Below are 16,589 nucleotides of genomic sequence, written 5' to 3'. Positions count from 1 at the left end.
TATTTGGAAAATATTTTTAAAAAAATCCACGATTATTTGAAAAATATTTTAAAAAAAAACCTCACGATTATTTGAAAAATATGTATAAAAAATCCACGATTATTTGAAAAATATCTTTCAAATAATCTACCATTTTTTGAAAAAAAATTAAAAAATCCTCGACTATTTGAAAAATATTTTTAAAATTAGCCGATAGCCTTAGATGCTAGTGCTATTTTTTATATAATTTTATTGTAATTTTTTATTATAATAAATATTTGAAATAAAAAAATATTTTTAAAAACTAACGATTATTAGGAGAAAAAATATTTAAAAAAACACGAGTACCTACCTTCACAAACATCTGCCAGCAGCAATTTAACCAATTTAACAATTTCATGGATTTTTAAAAGAAATATCAAAATTTTTGTTAAACATATAACGCCCTGACATGAGAGCGAAAATGAATAGGTGGCCGTAACCATATCATTGGAATTCTTAAAGTCATAGTGACCACCAATAGTCATGGATGTTTTATAATTCGTTCATTGCCATTGGGATGTAAATATTTAACATCAATTCCAATTGCAGTAAATGACGACTGTAAATCAGTGATACTTAACTAAGATTCCTTGCAGAAAAGTACAATTTAAGTACGATGGTGAACAACATTTGAATTTGATACCCCAAGTGCGCCTACGTAAGATTTGACTTTGGTCCAAACATATTATTAGATACAATGGTTTATAAAATCATATTACAAAACTACTATTTAACAAAGTTGTCGTTGATAACTTTGCATTTAAAATTCCAAGCTCTTAGGAAATACCCACACATTAGTTGCATTCCCAGTAATTTCGCTTAAATAAACACATGCACATATTATGCACAAAATTGGATACTTTACCACTACTTATGGGGACCTGCAAATAAATACCCTGTAAAATACTACCCTCCCACATTCTCGCTAATAGCCACTTAGTTCTGAAACAGTTACAAAACCGGAAATAGCTGGTATCTAACCACTGGTCTTTAATATATCTGGTTGAACATTGTTTTTTAATTAAAAGAAATGGTTGTTCTCTTTTCATTTGCTTGGTCATTGTCGAGCATATTTGCAAAGTGTACTCACACACCTGCACATTGATTCACATATACATACATATCTGGCGGATATGTTTTCAAAACGGAAAAAGTAATTCTTGGAATTTTTATTAACAAATGCTAATATGGGAAATACAAATATTTGGTCTCGTCCTGTGGGTTTCTATATGAAGATATGTGGTCTTCTATAAACAGACCTGTTATCGTCTTTAAGAACGATTCTGGTCTTCTGTGATAAAACCTATGGTCGACTATAAAAAGATCTGTGATCTTCTACAGGAACAACTGTATAGAAAGAACTTCCATCCCCTTTAAGAAAACCATTGGTCTTTCATTGAAAGAACGGTGGTCATCTCTATGAAGACCTGTGGTCTGTCATATGAAGAACCCTAGTCGTTCCACATGAAAGCTTTTGGCCTTTTTTTCTTTCATTTTGGTCAGGAAATTTTGAACAAAAACCAACTCCTAAACGGTAACCCTGATAGTTAATGCGTTATTCTTGTTGTTGTATTAGTTGTTTTCTTTTATCTTTGCATTATGGTAAAAATTACCCCAAAAAACTAGCTGCTGGCCATAACATCATTGGCTTAACCAGAAGCATGAAACAAAACAAAAATGAGTAGCAAAAAAAAACTAAATGGACAAGAACAATGGACACTGCATACTGAATGGCTATTTTACAACAATGCATTTACAACTGCGGGGAGAAAACAGATACAAAATTCATTTTTTGCATAGTAATTCATTTTAAGTAATTGTTTGCCATTTTGGGAAAAATGATTTTAAAACAATGATAATATTTGGTATTCTTAGAAGGATTTAAAATTAAATATTTAGTAAGAAATGTATTCAAAAATAAATAAATAAAGAGGAATGTAGGTAAATTTGAAATGAATGATGACTTAGGTATCGTATAACCAACAACAAGCTTAATAATGGGCATACGCCAAAATAAAAAAGTTTTAAACAATCCAACTCTTTAAAAAATAATTTAAAATAATGCACTTACTTAAAAACTAATTTAAAAATCCACGTCCTCACATAACACATTAAAACTCGTCATTTAAAAGAATTAATTTAAAAGGATCCACTTCCTTAAAAATTTCAAAACATACAAATGCTTAAAAACTAATTTTAAAACATACACATCCTTAATATACGTCTTTTAAAAATTTATTTAAAAAGATCCACTTCTGTAAACAATAAATTTCAAAATCCACGTCCTTAAAAATGATCTCAACAAATACACTTCCTTGACAAATAGTTTTAAAGAACCCACGTCCATAAAAAATAATTTAAAAAAAATCATGTCCTGAAACAAAAATTTAAAACAAAGCCAAGTCCTTAAAATAATTTTAGAAAATCCTTGTCTCTAAATTTTTTTTTTTAAAATCCACGTACTTAAAAATAATTTTAAAACATCCGCATCCTTAAAAAGGAATTTTAAAAAATAAACGCCCTTAAATAAAAAAATCTACGTGTTTAAAAAATGTATTTAAAAAATCCACTTCTATAAAAATAAATTTTAAAATCCACGTCCTTTGAAATTGTCTCCACAAATACACATAAAGAATCCACGTCTTTAAACATAATTTAAAAAAATCCACGTCCATATAAAATAATTTAATAAAATTTCGCCCTTAAAAAATAGTTTAAAAAAATCACATCCTACACACATTCTTAATAATTAACACAAAGCCACGTCCTTAAAAATGATTTTAGGAATTCCTCGTCCCTAAAAAATAATTTTAAAAAATCCGCATCCGTAAAAAATAATTTTAAAAATCCACGTTTTAAAAAATCCACTTCCTTAAAAATAATTTTAAAAAATCCGAATCCGTAAAAAAAATTTTGAAAAAATCCACGCCCTTAAAAATAATTTTAAAAAATCCGCATCTGTAAAAAATAAATTTAAAAAATCCACGCCCTTGAAAAAATTTAAGAAATCTTGGCCTTAAAAAACAGTTTTAAAAATCCAGGTCCTTAAAAATAATAATAATTTAAAATAATTTAAGAAAAAAAATTATTTGAAAAATCCAAATACTAAAAACATTTATTTAAAAAATCTGCATCTTAAAAATTTTAATTAAAAAACGTGGACTTTTAAAATATAAAAAAATCCAAGCCCTTAAAAAGTTTAATTTAAAGTCGAGGTTCTTAAAAATCTATAAAAACACTTCCTTTAACAAATATTTAAAGAATCACGTACTTTAAAATTTCTAAACAACCAGGAAATAAAATAATCATCCAAATCATTAATTAAAAGGCCTTAAAAAAAAACATAAAAAAATCCACGTCCTCAAAAAAAGTTTGATTAAAATTCTAGGTCCTTAAAAATATAAAAAATCAAGTCCTTAAAAATATATAAAAAATCCACATCCTTAAAAAATCCACGTCTTCAAAAAAATTATTAAAAAATCCATGTTCTTAAAAATTAGATTCAAAAAACTTAAATTCTCAAAAAGTTGATTCCAAAAACTAAAATCTTCAAAAAGTAGATTAAAAAATCCACGCCCTTAATTTGTTTGTTTAAACTAACGTCCTTAAAAACTATTTAAACAAGTAAGAAAGTATCAGTCAGCTGAGCCGACAGAGATATACCCTCAGCCACGTACCCGAAGAAAAAAAGTTAACACAATATGTAGGTTTTTTAGGTGCTGGTAAAATTTTCCAGGATGGAAAGGGCCGCAAAAAACTACATGTTGCAACAAAATTCAGAATGATCCAAGACGAGTGCATTTTTTCCAAACTTTGGGTAGGGTGCACCCATAGGAGTGATCCGATGTAGTACATATTCGGACCTAATACAAATCTGTAGGAAATATTTTTTTCTTTATTAGCCTATGGATATTTTCCTTACAGACTATATAATTAAATATGTTGTACATAATTTTCTGAATTTAAATATATTATAATTTTACATTTCAATTTACAAAGTTTGAGCTAAATCGATTTCTCTCTTAAAGGGTTATTTTACACATTAGCCAGTTTAGGTGGTGCCGGTAGGATCTTCTGGACCTTTTCGGGTCATTATCTCAGGAAGTATGGACTTTCCCACGAAAAAAAAATACAACGTCGTAACAGGGGCCGCAAGTGCAACCTGCTGCGTCACAAATTAATAAGATCAGAGAAGAGTTGTTAAACTATACTTTTTCCAAATTTTGTGTGGGAGGTACTCAAACCGAAATAGTCCATATTATAACTCGATCTATGCCTGAAAGTAATATTACCAATAGCAAAGTTTGGCTCAATTCGGTTACTCCCTCCTAGAGTTATCATGCCCACAATCTTGGCGAAAAATTTTGAACCTTTGTGGGGGAGGTACCGGAAGGAATGGACCGATATGGTATCTCTTCGAACTTAAACAAAGTTTGGACAAAATATTGAAAGACCCAAAATTTGAAACAAATATGTTGATCCGTTCTAGGATTATCGTGCGCTCCAACTACGACACATGGCATTATATGCGTTGTTTGCAGTTTTCGTGCTAATTTCTGAGGAAGTATGGACTAGCTCCTGGAAAAAATTATATCGTCGTAATGAGGGTAGTGAATACAAGTGGCTGCAACAAAAATCAAAGCGATTCGAGAGCTCGCCTTAAACTGCACTTAAGCAAAATTTTGTGTGGGAGGTACCCGAAAGAGTGGACCAATAGGGTCCATATTGGAACCTCATCTATGTCTGGTAGAAATGACACGATGTGCAAAGTATGGATTAATTCGGTTACTCCCTTCAAGAGTTATCGTGTAGACAAATTTTCCGAACATTTTTGAACTTTTGTGGGGGAGGTACTTGAAGGAGTGGACCGATATGGCCCATCTTCTAACTTAAATCAAATCTGGACAAAATATTTCGATACCCAATTGAACCGAATCGATTGATCCGTTCGAGAGTTATCGTGCGCACCAGCCAGCCAGACAGACAGACGGACAGACAGACGGACAGACAGACAGACGGACGGACATTGCTAGATCGACTCAAAATTGTCTGAAACGGATATCGTACAAACCTACTTGGGGTCTAAAACCATTATTTCGATGAGGCACATTTTTGGTCGTATCAAAGTGTAAATACCCTCTTTAGCCTAAAGGCTGAGGGTATAAAAATAATTTTAAAAAATGCACATCTTTAAAAAATAATTTAAAAAAGCCCGTTTTTAAAACATCCACGTCCTAAAAAAATTATTCCAAAAAATCCACGTCCTTAAAAATGATTTTAAAAAATTCAAGCTTTAAATTATCCATGTCCTTAAAAAGTTATTCTAAAAAATCCGCGTCCTTTAAATTGATTTAAAAAAATCCACGTGCTTAAAACTGATTTAAAAAATCCAAGCTTTAAAATAGCCATGTCCTTAAAAAATTATTCTAAAAAATCCACGTCCTTTAAATTGATGTAAACAAATCCACGCTTTAAAACATCCATGTTCTTAAAAATTATTCTAAAAATAGACACCCTTAAAAAATACTTTTAAAAAATCTTCTCCCTCAAAAAAATTTAAAAAATTCAAGTCCTTAAATAATTAATTAAAAAATCTACGTCCTTATAAATAATTTTAAAAATCCAAGTCTTTAAAAATAGTTTTAAAAAATCCACGTCCTTAAAAAATAATTTAAAAAATCCAAGTCCTTAAAAAATTAAAAGAAAATCCGAGTCCTTAAAAAAATTTTAAAAAATGCATGTCCTTAAAAATAATTTAATGAAAAATCCAAGTCCTTAAAAAATAATTAAGTAATATCCAAGTCCTTGAAAAATAAGTTAAAGAAAATCTAAGTTCTTAAAAAATACTGTTAAAAAATCCACGTCTTTAAAAAGTAAATAAAAAAATCCAAGTCCTTAAAAAAAAATTAAAAAAATCTACGCCCTTAAAAAATGTTTAAAAAATAATTTAAAAAACACGTCCTTAAATATAAAATAAAAAATCAAGTTCTTAAAAATTATATTTTAAAAATCCATTTAAAAATCGAGGTCCTTCAAAACTATAAAAAATCCATGCCCTTAAACAAGTTTAAATTACAGTCTGGGTCCTTAAAATATATCAAATATCCACGTCCTTAAAAAAATATTAGAAAAATTCACGTCCCTTAAAATTTCTATGTAAAATATCCAGACCCTTAAAAAAATTATAATAAAATAATTATATAAAACACCAAAATCCTATAAAAGTATTTTAAAAAATCAATATCCTTAAAGTTTGTTTAATTAAAAGCTTTACGATACCAATGTCTTTAAAAAATTATTCTAAAAAATGCATGTCCTATAAATTGATTTAAAAAATACAGGCCTTAAAGCATCCATGTCCTTAAAAAATTATTCTAAAAAATACACGCCCTTAAAAAATGTTTTTAAAAAATCTTCACCCTTAAAAAATAATTCAAAAAATCCACGTCCCAAAAAAATATTAATAGTCCTTAAAATTAATTTTAAAAATCCAAGTGCTTAAAAAAAATTTTAAAAAATCCACGTCCTTAAAAAAATTAAAAGAATATCCAAGTCATTAAAAAATAATTTTAAAAAATGCATGTCCTTAAAAATATTTTAAAATAAAAATATTTAAAATAAAAAAGTAGTTTAAAAAATCAAAGTCCTTAAAGAATAATTTAAAAAAGTCCAAGTCCTTAAAAAAATGTTTAAGAAAATCCAGGTCCTAAAAAAAATTAAAAAAAAATCCAAGTCCTATAAAAAAAACTTTTAAAAAATCCACGTCCTTAAAAATTTTTGAAAAATACACGTTTAAAAAAAATAAAAAATCCACGTCTTTAAAAAATAGTTTTAAAAAACACAAATCCACGTCTTTAAAAATAGTTTTAAAAAACACACCCTTAAAAAATAATATAAAAACTCTAAGTCCTTCAAAATCACGTCCTTAAAAATTTTGTTTTAAAAATCCATTAAAAACAAGGGCCTTAAAAATTATAAAAAAATCCAAGTCCTTAAACAAGTTTAATTTACAGTCTTGGTCCTTAAAAATATATCAAATATCCACGTCCTTAAAAAATATTAGAAAAATTCACGTCCCTTAAAATTTCTACTTAAAAAATCCAGGCCCTTAAAAACATTATAATAAAATAATGATATAAAAAACAAATTAACTAAAAAAATATTTTAAAAAATCAATGTCCTTAAAGTATTTTTAATTAAAATTACGATATCCATGTCCTTAAAAATTATTCTAAAAAATTGATTTAAAAAAATCAACGCTTTAAAACATCCACGTCCTTAAAAACTTTTTCTAAAAAATACACACCCTTACAAAAGCTTTAAAAAAAGCTTCGCCCTTAAAAAAATCCAAGTCCTTAAAAAAGAATTTAAAAAATCCATGTCCTTAAAAATAAATTAAAAAAAAATAAAAATAACATAAAAAACCCACTTCCTTAAAAAATTAAAAGAAACTTCTTCACTTCCTTTAGGCATTGTTAAAAACCAAGTCCTTAAAAAATAATTTTAAAAAATCCATGTCCATAACAAAATAATTTAAAGAAAATCGAACTTCTTAATAAATAATTTAAAGAAAATCCAAGTCCTTAAAAAATAATTTTAACAAATCAACGTCCTTAAATAATAATGAAACAATCCAAGTCCTTAAAATAATTAAAATAATCCAAGTCCTTAAACAAAATTAAAAATCCACGTCCTTAAAAAAATTTAAAAAAAAAAGTAATTTAAAAAAACACGTCCTTAAAAAATATTTTAAAAAATCCACCCCCTTAAAAAATGATTAAAAAAAATTCAAGTCCATAAAAATTTTGTTTTTAAAAATCCTCAAAAAATATAAAAAATCCACGTCGCTTAAAATTTCTAAATATCCAGACCCTTAAACAAATTATTATAAAAATTCGAAAAACTTTAAAAATTCGAAGTCCTTAAAAAAAATTATAAAAAAAAACCAAATTCCTAAAAAAATTTGACAAATCCACGTCCTTAAAAAATATGCAATTAAAAGTCGAGGTCATTGAAAAAATATTGAAAAAATTTAACGTCCTTAAAAAATATTGAAAAAAAATCCATGTCCCACCTAAAATATTTTAAAAAATACAAAAAAAATTAAGAAACCCACGACCTTAAACAATTTGCAATTAAATGTCCATGTCCTTGAAAACATGCTGAAAAAATCCACGTTCTTAAAAAATTTGTAATTGAAAGTCGAGGTCCTTGAAAAATTTTGAAAAAATCCACTTGAAAAATCCACGTACTTAAAAAAAATTAAAAATCCATGTCCTCAAAAAATATTAAAAAATCCACGTCTTCAAAAATATTGAAAAAACGCCAAATAATAAAAATAGAGAAAAGAGCCACGTCCTCAAAAAAAATATTTAAAAAACTATTAAAAAGTCAACTTCTTTAAAAATCTATTAAACAAATTCAAGTCCTAAAAAATATATGCAAAATTCCACGTCCTTAAAAATTTATTAAAAAATCCACGTTCCAAAAAATCTATTTAAAAATTCACGTCCTTAAAAAACTATTTAAAAAATCAACTTGCTTTAAACATTAAAAAAAACTAAAAGTCTTAAACATTTCCACATCCTTAAAAATATTGAAAAATCCATGTCCCTAACAAAATATTTAAGCAAATCCAGGTTCCAAAAGAATCTATTTAAAAACCTAAGTCCTTAAAAAACTATTAAAAAATCAACGTCCTTTAAACATTAAAACAAACTAAAAGTCCTTTAGTATGTCGATTAAAAAATCCACATCTGTTCGCTTTTTAAATGTAATGCTACGGAGGTCCTTTAAAAATGTCAAATCAAATTGATATTCTTGCTTTGGTACCATAAACTTTTTCCTTTGGTCCTTTAACAACCGGAGTTAAATTCAGGTTTTTCTTTTTAAAAGGTGTTTTTGTTTTTTTACTTCTAGCAGTTTTTTACCCATTGTGTTGGCCCCAACACAGAAGGTACTCTGTGTTTATGTAGCACTTCCCTTTAATGCTTTGTTCACTTTTTTCTGATTCTTATAAATGTAAATTATTATAAAACAAATCAAAAAAACACAAATTTAAAATTTCATTTTATTTCCACTTAATTTTTTCCCATTCAATTTTATTCATAAACTACACAAAATAATTTCATTTGCAATTTGTTTGTTCCCCGCATCTTGAGGATGTCCTCTTGTTTCTCTTTGGTGGTTTTATTCTTCCTTTTCTTCTAAAGTTTTAAGAGCTGCAATCAAAGAGCCAGCAGTTCTAAAGACCTGCAAAAATGCATTACACAACAAAAAAGAACAGTTTATTCGTTTCGTTTTTGTTTTAAGTGTTTTCAAAAAAATATTTCAAAAATATGTAAATTTCAATGGCAATAACCATAAATATTCTTTCAAACGAACAAGAAAGACATAACCACAAGTGGAGGGACCAAACCAAAAAACTTACCCACAAATACAAACTCAAATCGACAGTAAAGAAGACACCACGCAATTCACTAAATTGCTGGGCACGAGCCATTGGTACCACCAACATGCGTTGTGTTGAGACAGGCATCTTGGACCAAGGAAAAACCGAATAGATTTTTGTTGTTACCAATAAACTCTGGCGGGGGAGGTGGAGAAAAACTAATTTGAATATTGTTGGATAAGAAATTAAAGCAAGAACAGATTTTAAACAAATCAACAACAAGTTTAAAACAAATAGTTGGCTATCACTGCGTATGATTGACATTTCAACTTTTGTACATCATACGCCCCATACGAAATGTACATGAAACCATAAGATTCCAGAAAATTATCTCTATTATATGGCAAATATAAATATAAGATATAAATTTCACTTACCTCATCCTTCAGCCTCTGGCCATTGTAACAATACAATATCAATTGTAAAGCAGCTGCCGACAAAAACATCAACAAATAGGCCACATTAAATAACGAATTGTTGCCGCGGACCAAATGAAAAGCCAAACAACATATTTGTGTTCCGGACACAATAAACTTCACAAATATGATGGCACCATAGAGACTATTTAGCTCCTGGGTCAAACGTAAAGTACGACGATGAAATTTGACACAGGCAATAATTGCATCCACCATTGTTCCATGGGGATCTAATTCACCCATTTCAGGATTATCATCATCATCGTCAACATGATGATTGACATTCAAAGGTTGTGTTGTCGCCACGAATTGGGATGCCAACTCCAAACGATGCATTAGAATACGAAATTGTGCTATGATATTGCATACCAGCCATGAGAACATACTCTCCGTACTAACGGCGGAACAGGCTATGAAGTAGATGATGAAAACGTCCCAAATGTAAACCAATGAATAACCTTTAACATGTTCATGATTCCAAAAGTAACTGCAACAACAAAACGGAAAAGAATGAATGCCGGGCAAAAGCAAGAAACAGAAAACAAAACAAAAACCAGTCCCAAATTGAAAGAGAGGAAACCGGAAACTGGTCCTCCGGAAAAGGGTCGGCAAATAGTGAAAGGAAGATATGCAAAGTACATAGAAAGAAAACAAACAAACCAACAAAAAAAAAACATAACCAGGACGGAAATAATACAAAATGTTAACAATTATCATCATAAGGTTAGTCAATAAAAGCGTAGGAAGTCATAAAGGGCAAACAAATTAAGAAACGTTTAAACAAATTGTAAACATTTTAAAGGAGACCATAAAACATGGGTAAAGCGAGTCATTAAAGAAGTAGAAGTAATGAATGACATATAAACTCTTTCAGGCAACTTTCAAAGTAATCTGGTAAAATGTATATTTTAAAACAATATCCACGTCTAATAATAATAATAATAATAATAAAAATAATCTTTATATAGTATTGTTTAAAAACCCATTAAAAAATAGAAAATCCTCGTCATTAAGAAACTATAACATTTGTTAAAAATAATTAAAACTCAGTCCTACCAAAAAAAAAACTATTTAAAATCTAATTAAACCAAACATTTAAAAAACCTCCACATCCTTTAAAAAAATGTATTTATAGAAATCTACGTCCTTACAAATTATTTAAGACATCCACGTCCTAAAAATTATTCAAAAATGTACATCCCTCAAAGAATTTAAAAATCTATGTACTTAAAAATAATTTATAAAAACCTCATCAGTAAAAAAATATTTTAAAAATCCACGTCCTTAAAAAATTTCAAAAAATTCACGTCTTTAAAAAAATTAAAGAATCCACGTCCTTAAGACAATATTGTGAAAGACCACGTCCTTAATTTTCCTCTAATTCACAACCTTAAAAATATTTAAAAAAAATATGTCCTTAATTTTTTTTTTCTTTATTACACGCCCTTAAAAATATAAAAAAAAATATGTCTTTCATGTAATAAGCCCTTAAAAATATTTAAAAAAATAACGTCCTTAAAAAGGAATTTAAAAAAAATCAACGTCCTTAAAAAATAATTTAAAAAAATTCACGTCCTTAAAAAATAATTTAAAAAAATCCACGTCCTTAAAAAATAATTTAAAAAAATCCTCGTCCTTAAAAAATAATTTAAAAAAAATTCACGTCCTTAAAAAATAATTTAAAAAATCTACGTCCTTAAAAAATAATTAAAAAAAATCCACGTCCTTAAAAAATAATTTAAAAAAAATCCTCGTCCTTAAAAAATAATTTAAAAAAATCCACGTCCTTAAAAAATGATTTAAAAAAATTCAAGTCCTTAAAAAATAATTTAAAAAAAATCCACGTCCTTCAAAAATAATTTAAAAAAAATCCACGTCCTTAAAAAATAATTTAAAAAATCTACGTCCTTAAAAAATAATTTAAAAAATCCACGTCCTTAAAAACTAATTTTAAAAAAATCCACGTCCTTAAAAATAATATAAAAAACCCACGTCCTTAAAAAATAATTTAAAAAAATGCACGTCCTTAAATAATAATTTAAAAAAAATCCACGTCGATTTTTTTTTTCAAAAATTTTGTTTTTCAAAATAGTCAAGCTTAATCCCATAGTCGTTGTTTTAATATTTAACAACACGTCCTTAAAAAATAATTTAAAAAAATCCACGTCCTTAAAAAATAATTAAAAAAATCCACGTCCTTTAAAAATAATTTAAAAAAATCCACGTCTTAAAAAAATAATGTAAAAAAAATCCACTTCCTTAAAAAATAATTTAAAAAAAACACGTCTTAAAAAAATAATGTAAAAAAAATCCACGACCTTAAAAAATAATTTAAAAAAATCCACGTCCTTAAAAATTAATTTAAAAAAAATCCGCGTCCTTAAAAAAAAAAATCCACGTCCTTAAAAAATAATTTAAAAAAATCCACGTCCTTAAAAAAAAGCCACGTCCTTAAAAAATAATTTAAAAAAATCCACGTCCTTTAAAAATAATTTAAAAAAATCCACGTCCTTAAAAAATAATTTAAAAAAATCCACGTCCTTAAAAAATAATTTAAAAAAATTCACGTCCTTAAAAAATAATTTAAAAAAAAAAATCCACGTCCTTAAAAAATAATTTAAAAAAAATCCACGTCCTTAAAAAATAATTTAAAAAAAATCCACGTCCTTAAAAAATAATTTAAAAAAAATCCACGTCCTTAAAAAATAATTTAAAAAAACCACGTCTTAAAAAAATAATGTAAAAAAAATCCGCGTCCTTAAAAAATAATTTAAAAAAATCCACGTCCTTAAAAAATTATTTAAAAAAAATCCAAGTCCTTAAAAAAAAGTCCACCTCCTTAAAAAATAATTTAAAAAAATCCACGTTATTAAAAAATAATTTAAAAAAATTCACGTCCTTAAAAAATAATTAAAAAAAAATCCACGTCCTTAAAAAATATTTAAAAAACAAATCCACGTCCTTAAAAAATTATTTAAAAAAATCCCCGTCCTTAAAAAATAATTTAAAAAAATCCACGTCCTTTAAAAACAATTTAAAAAAATCCACGTCCTTACAAAATAATTTAAAATAAATCCACGTCCTTAAAAAATAATTTAAAATAAATCCACGTCCTTAAAAAATAATTTAAAAAAATCCACGTCCTTAAAAAATAATTTAAAAAAATCCACGTCCTTAAAAAATAATTTAAAAAATCCACGTCCTTAAAAAATAATTTAAAAAAAAATCCACGTCCTTAAAAAATAATTTAAAAAAAATCCACGTCCTTAAAAAAAATAAATAAAAAATCCACGTTCTTAAAAAATAATTTAAAAAAAATCCACGTCCTTAAAAAATAATATTAAAAAAATCCACGTCCTTAAACCATAATTTAAAAAAATCCACGTCCTTAAAACATAATATAAAAAAAAAACACGTCTTTAAAAAAATTGAAAAATCCACGTCATAAAAATATATTTAAAAAATCCACGTCCTTAAAAAATCATTATTTTATTCACGTCATTAAAAAATATTATTAAAAAAAATTATTTAAAAGATCCAAATTCTTAAAAAATTATTTAAAAGTCCACATCCTTTAAAAAAATTATTTAAAAATCCACGTCATTTAAAAAAATATTTTAAAAATATAAAAAACATAATATAAAAAAAACACGTCTTTAAAAAAATTGAAAAATCCACGTCATAAAAATATATTTAAAAAATCCACGTCCTTAAAAAATCATTATTTTATTCACGTCATTAAAAAATATTATTAAAAAAATTATTTAAAAAATCCAAATTCTTAAAAAATTATTTAAAAGTCCACATCCTTTAAAAAAATTATTTAAAAATCCACGTCATTTAAAAAATATTTTAAAAATATAAAAAAAAATATTTCAAAAAACCCACGTCCTTAAAAAAACTAATTAAAAGAAGAAGTCTTTATAAAAATAATTAAAAAAATACAGGTCCTCAAAAAATATTTAAAAAAATTAAAAAAAAAATCCACGTGCTTAACAAAATATTTAAAAAATCAATATCCTTAAGAAATGTTTTAAAAACTAAAAAATCCACGTCCTTAAAAAATATTTTAAAATTTAAAAAATCCAAGCTGTTAAAAATATTTTAAAATTTAAACAAGTAAAAAAGCATCAGTCGGCTTTGCCGACAAAGATATACCCTAAGCGTGTGTAAATTGAAACAATTATTTCCCAAAAAACGTATGTATTTAGGGGGTTTTAAAAATTTTGGGCGTTTGAACCGACAAAAATGTTGATTAGGATTAAAGATCAAAAGTTTTGCGGAGGAGATACTAAAAGGAATAGATCGGCATTGACCGTTATGGAAGTGGATCTCCAGCCACAACATATGGTGCCATAGGGGGTTTTTACACCCTTCGGGCCGTTTGCTCAAGAAGTATGGACTTGCCCCTAAAAAACTTTTGCCGTCGTAATTGAGGCAGCGAATGCAAGTTGCTTCAACAAAAATCAAAGTGATTCGATATCAAGTCTGAAAGTGAACTTATCCGAAATTTTGTGTGGGAGGTACCGGATGGAGTGGACAAATATAGTCCATATTTGAACCTGATCTATATCTGGTAGATATATTAGGATGTGTAAAGTATAGACCAATTCGGCCACTCCCTTCAAGAGTTACCGTACGAACAATTTTTCCGAACATTTTTGAACTTTTGTGGGGGAGGTACCTGAAGGAGTGGGCCGATATAGCCTATTTTCGAACTTAAACTATGTTTAGACAAAATGTTACTAGGGCCGAATGTTGGACCGAATCGGCAGATCCGTTCTAAGGTTATCTTGCGCTTCAACCACCTCGCACGGTGCCGTAGGGGTTTTTTGCAACTTTCATGCAATTTTCTCAGGAAGTATGGGCTTGCCCCTAATGAAATTTGTACCTTTGAATGGGGGCAGTGAATACAAGTTGCTAAAACAAAAATCAAAGCTATTCGAGAGATGGCCCTAAACTGAACTTTTCCGAAATTTTTTGTGGGAGGTACCCGAAGGAGTGGACCGACTGAGTCCATATTGGAACCTCATATTACTCTGGTAGAAAGTTTACGCTATACAAAGTATGGACCAAATCGGTCACTCCCTTCAAGAGTTATCGTGCGCACAAACTTTCCGAACATTTTCGAACTTTTGTGGGGGAGGTACCGGAAGGAGTGGACCGATGTAGGTCATCTTCCAACTTAAACTAAGTTTGGACAAAATATTGCGATAGCCAAATTTTGGACCAAATCGGTTCATCCGTTCGAGAGTTATCGTGGACGGACATTGCTAAATCGACTCCAAATTGTCTGAAACACATTTCGTCCAAACATACTTTGGGTCTAAAACCATTATTTCGAGGAGGCACATTTTGCCCGTATGAAAGTGTATATACCCTCGTTAGCATAAATGCTGAGGGTATATAAATTCTACAACCATAATTTTTTTTAAATGAATATTTAAATATCCGCGTTTAATTACGTAAAGGTCCTGGAAAGGTATATTTGAAAACATACTCTTGACGCTCCCTAAAAAACTATTTTAAACATACATATTTAATGTTGCCATGGTCTTTAAATATTCTGTTTTGAAAAAGTCACGTCTAATTTTTTGAAGGTGCTTTTAAGCTTTTTTTCTCACTTACGTTGCTTTGTGGGGCACTGGTAAATCCACTTCACCTGTGGTCACGTAGACATGAACAGCAAAGTAAATCGGCACCAACAGACTCCATGCTCCGGTCAGCAACACCAATATAAAATATGTTGTAGAAAAAATAATATCCCGAGTATTTTCTTTGCGTACAATTTTCAATTCTTCACCCGCAGCTGGCAATAAAATGGAAATAAAAAATAATATTATTGAAAAACAGTTGTTAAAACCACACAAAAAAACAGATATTATTTTTCTCTCAACAAAAAGCTATTAAAATTGAATAATCCCTCCCAACTTACCCCTAACATTCAAACGTTCAATACGTGCAATCATATTGGCAAAATCTTTACGCTTCCATATAACCATAATAACTTTCCACACAGAGATTAACGATTGACACAGGAGGGTCAATGAATCTGTGGCCTCCAAATAATCGCTGGCATTATCCAGGACATAATGACCATTGGCAATGCACAATAAAATTGACATTACCAACGGAGTCATCATCAATATGGGACGCTTAACCATTTTCTCTGGTGTGGCCGCAATATCCAAGCCAAGGCCAGAAAAAATGAAACGTTGCATCAGAAAATAACGTTTTAATATTTTCGACATATTTTTTGTTTTTTTTTTTTTTTCGACGATGAACTTTTTTGTTTTAAATGTTTCGCGAAATGTTAATCACATGTAAAACAAATTACTTTTGATTAAATATTTTGGTTAGTCATGGTTTAAATAGTCGTTTACTTAGGCCCTCTGTAATGTTGACCTCTTCTTCCACATTGCCGTTAATCCACATGTTAATAATTTCACACATGAGTATTTCGAATTGGCATTGTTCGATATCCATAATTAAAGACCATAAATGTCATATTCGAACATTTGTAATTAAAATAGTCTTCAACCGTAAATCATGGTAAAGACATTTAACACCTGTAATGAGTTTAAATATGCACAATGAACAAATAAACCAATTGTGTTGGGAAATTGCAGGGAAATTTTTACAAGAAGAATTATTTACAAGGTTTTTTAAATACTTTTAAAAAATTGTAAAAATGTCTGAGG

The 16,589-nt window shown here is 28.0% G+C and overlaps 1 protein-coding gene across 1 annotated transcript; it reads right to left on the bottom strand.

Annotated features, from left to right (window-relative positions):
* Positions 1-9,073: 9,073 nt before the first annotated feature.
* Positions 9,074-16,326, bottom strand: LOC141387533 (odorant receptor 45a-like). Its single transcript, XM_073957393.1, has 5 exons — positions 15,824-16,326; positions 15,517-15,697; positions 9,850-10,375; positions 9,452-9,607; positions 9,074-9,273 (listed from the first exon to the last, which is right to left on the bottom strand). Exons 1-5 carry the CDS (start codon positions 16,137-16,139, stop codon positions 9,211-9,213), a joined length of 1,242 nt encoding a protein of 413 aa, XP_073813494.1. The 5' UTR covers positions 16,140-16,326; the 3' UTR covers positions 9,074-9,210.
* Positions 16,327-16,589: the final 263 nt, after the last annotated feature.

This window comes from Musca autumnalis, unplaced genomic scaffold (genome assembly GCF_047663935.1).
Source record: "Musca autumnalis isolate F117 unplaced genomic scaffold, ASM4766393v1 scaffold_5, whole genome shotgun sequence".
NCBI lineage: Eukaryota > Metazoa > Arthropoda > Insecta > Diptera > Muscidae > Musca > Musca autumnalis.
The sequence above is the reverse complement of the archived record's forward strand: the minus strand, read 5'-3'. Positions and strand labels throughout refer to the sequence as shown.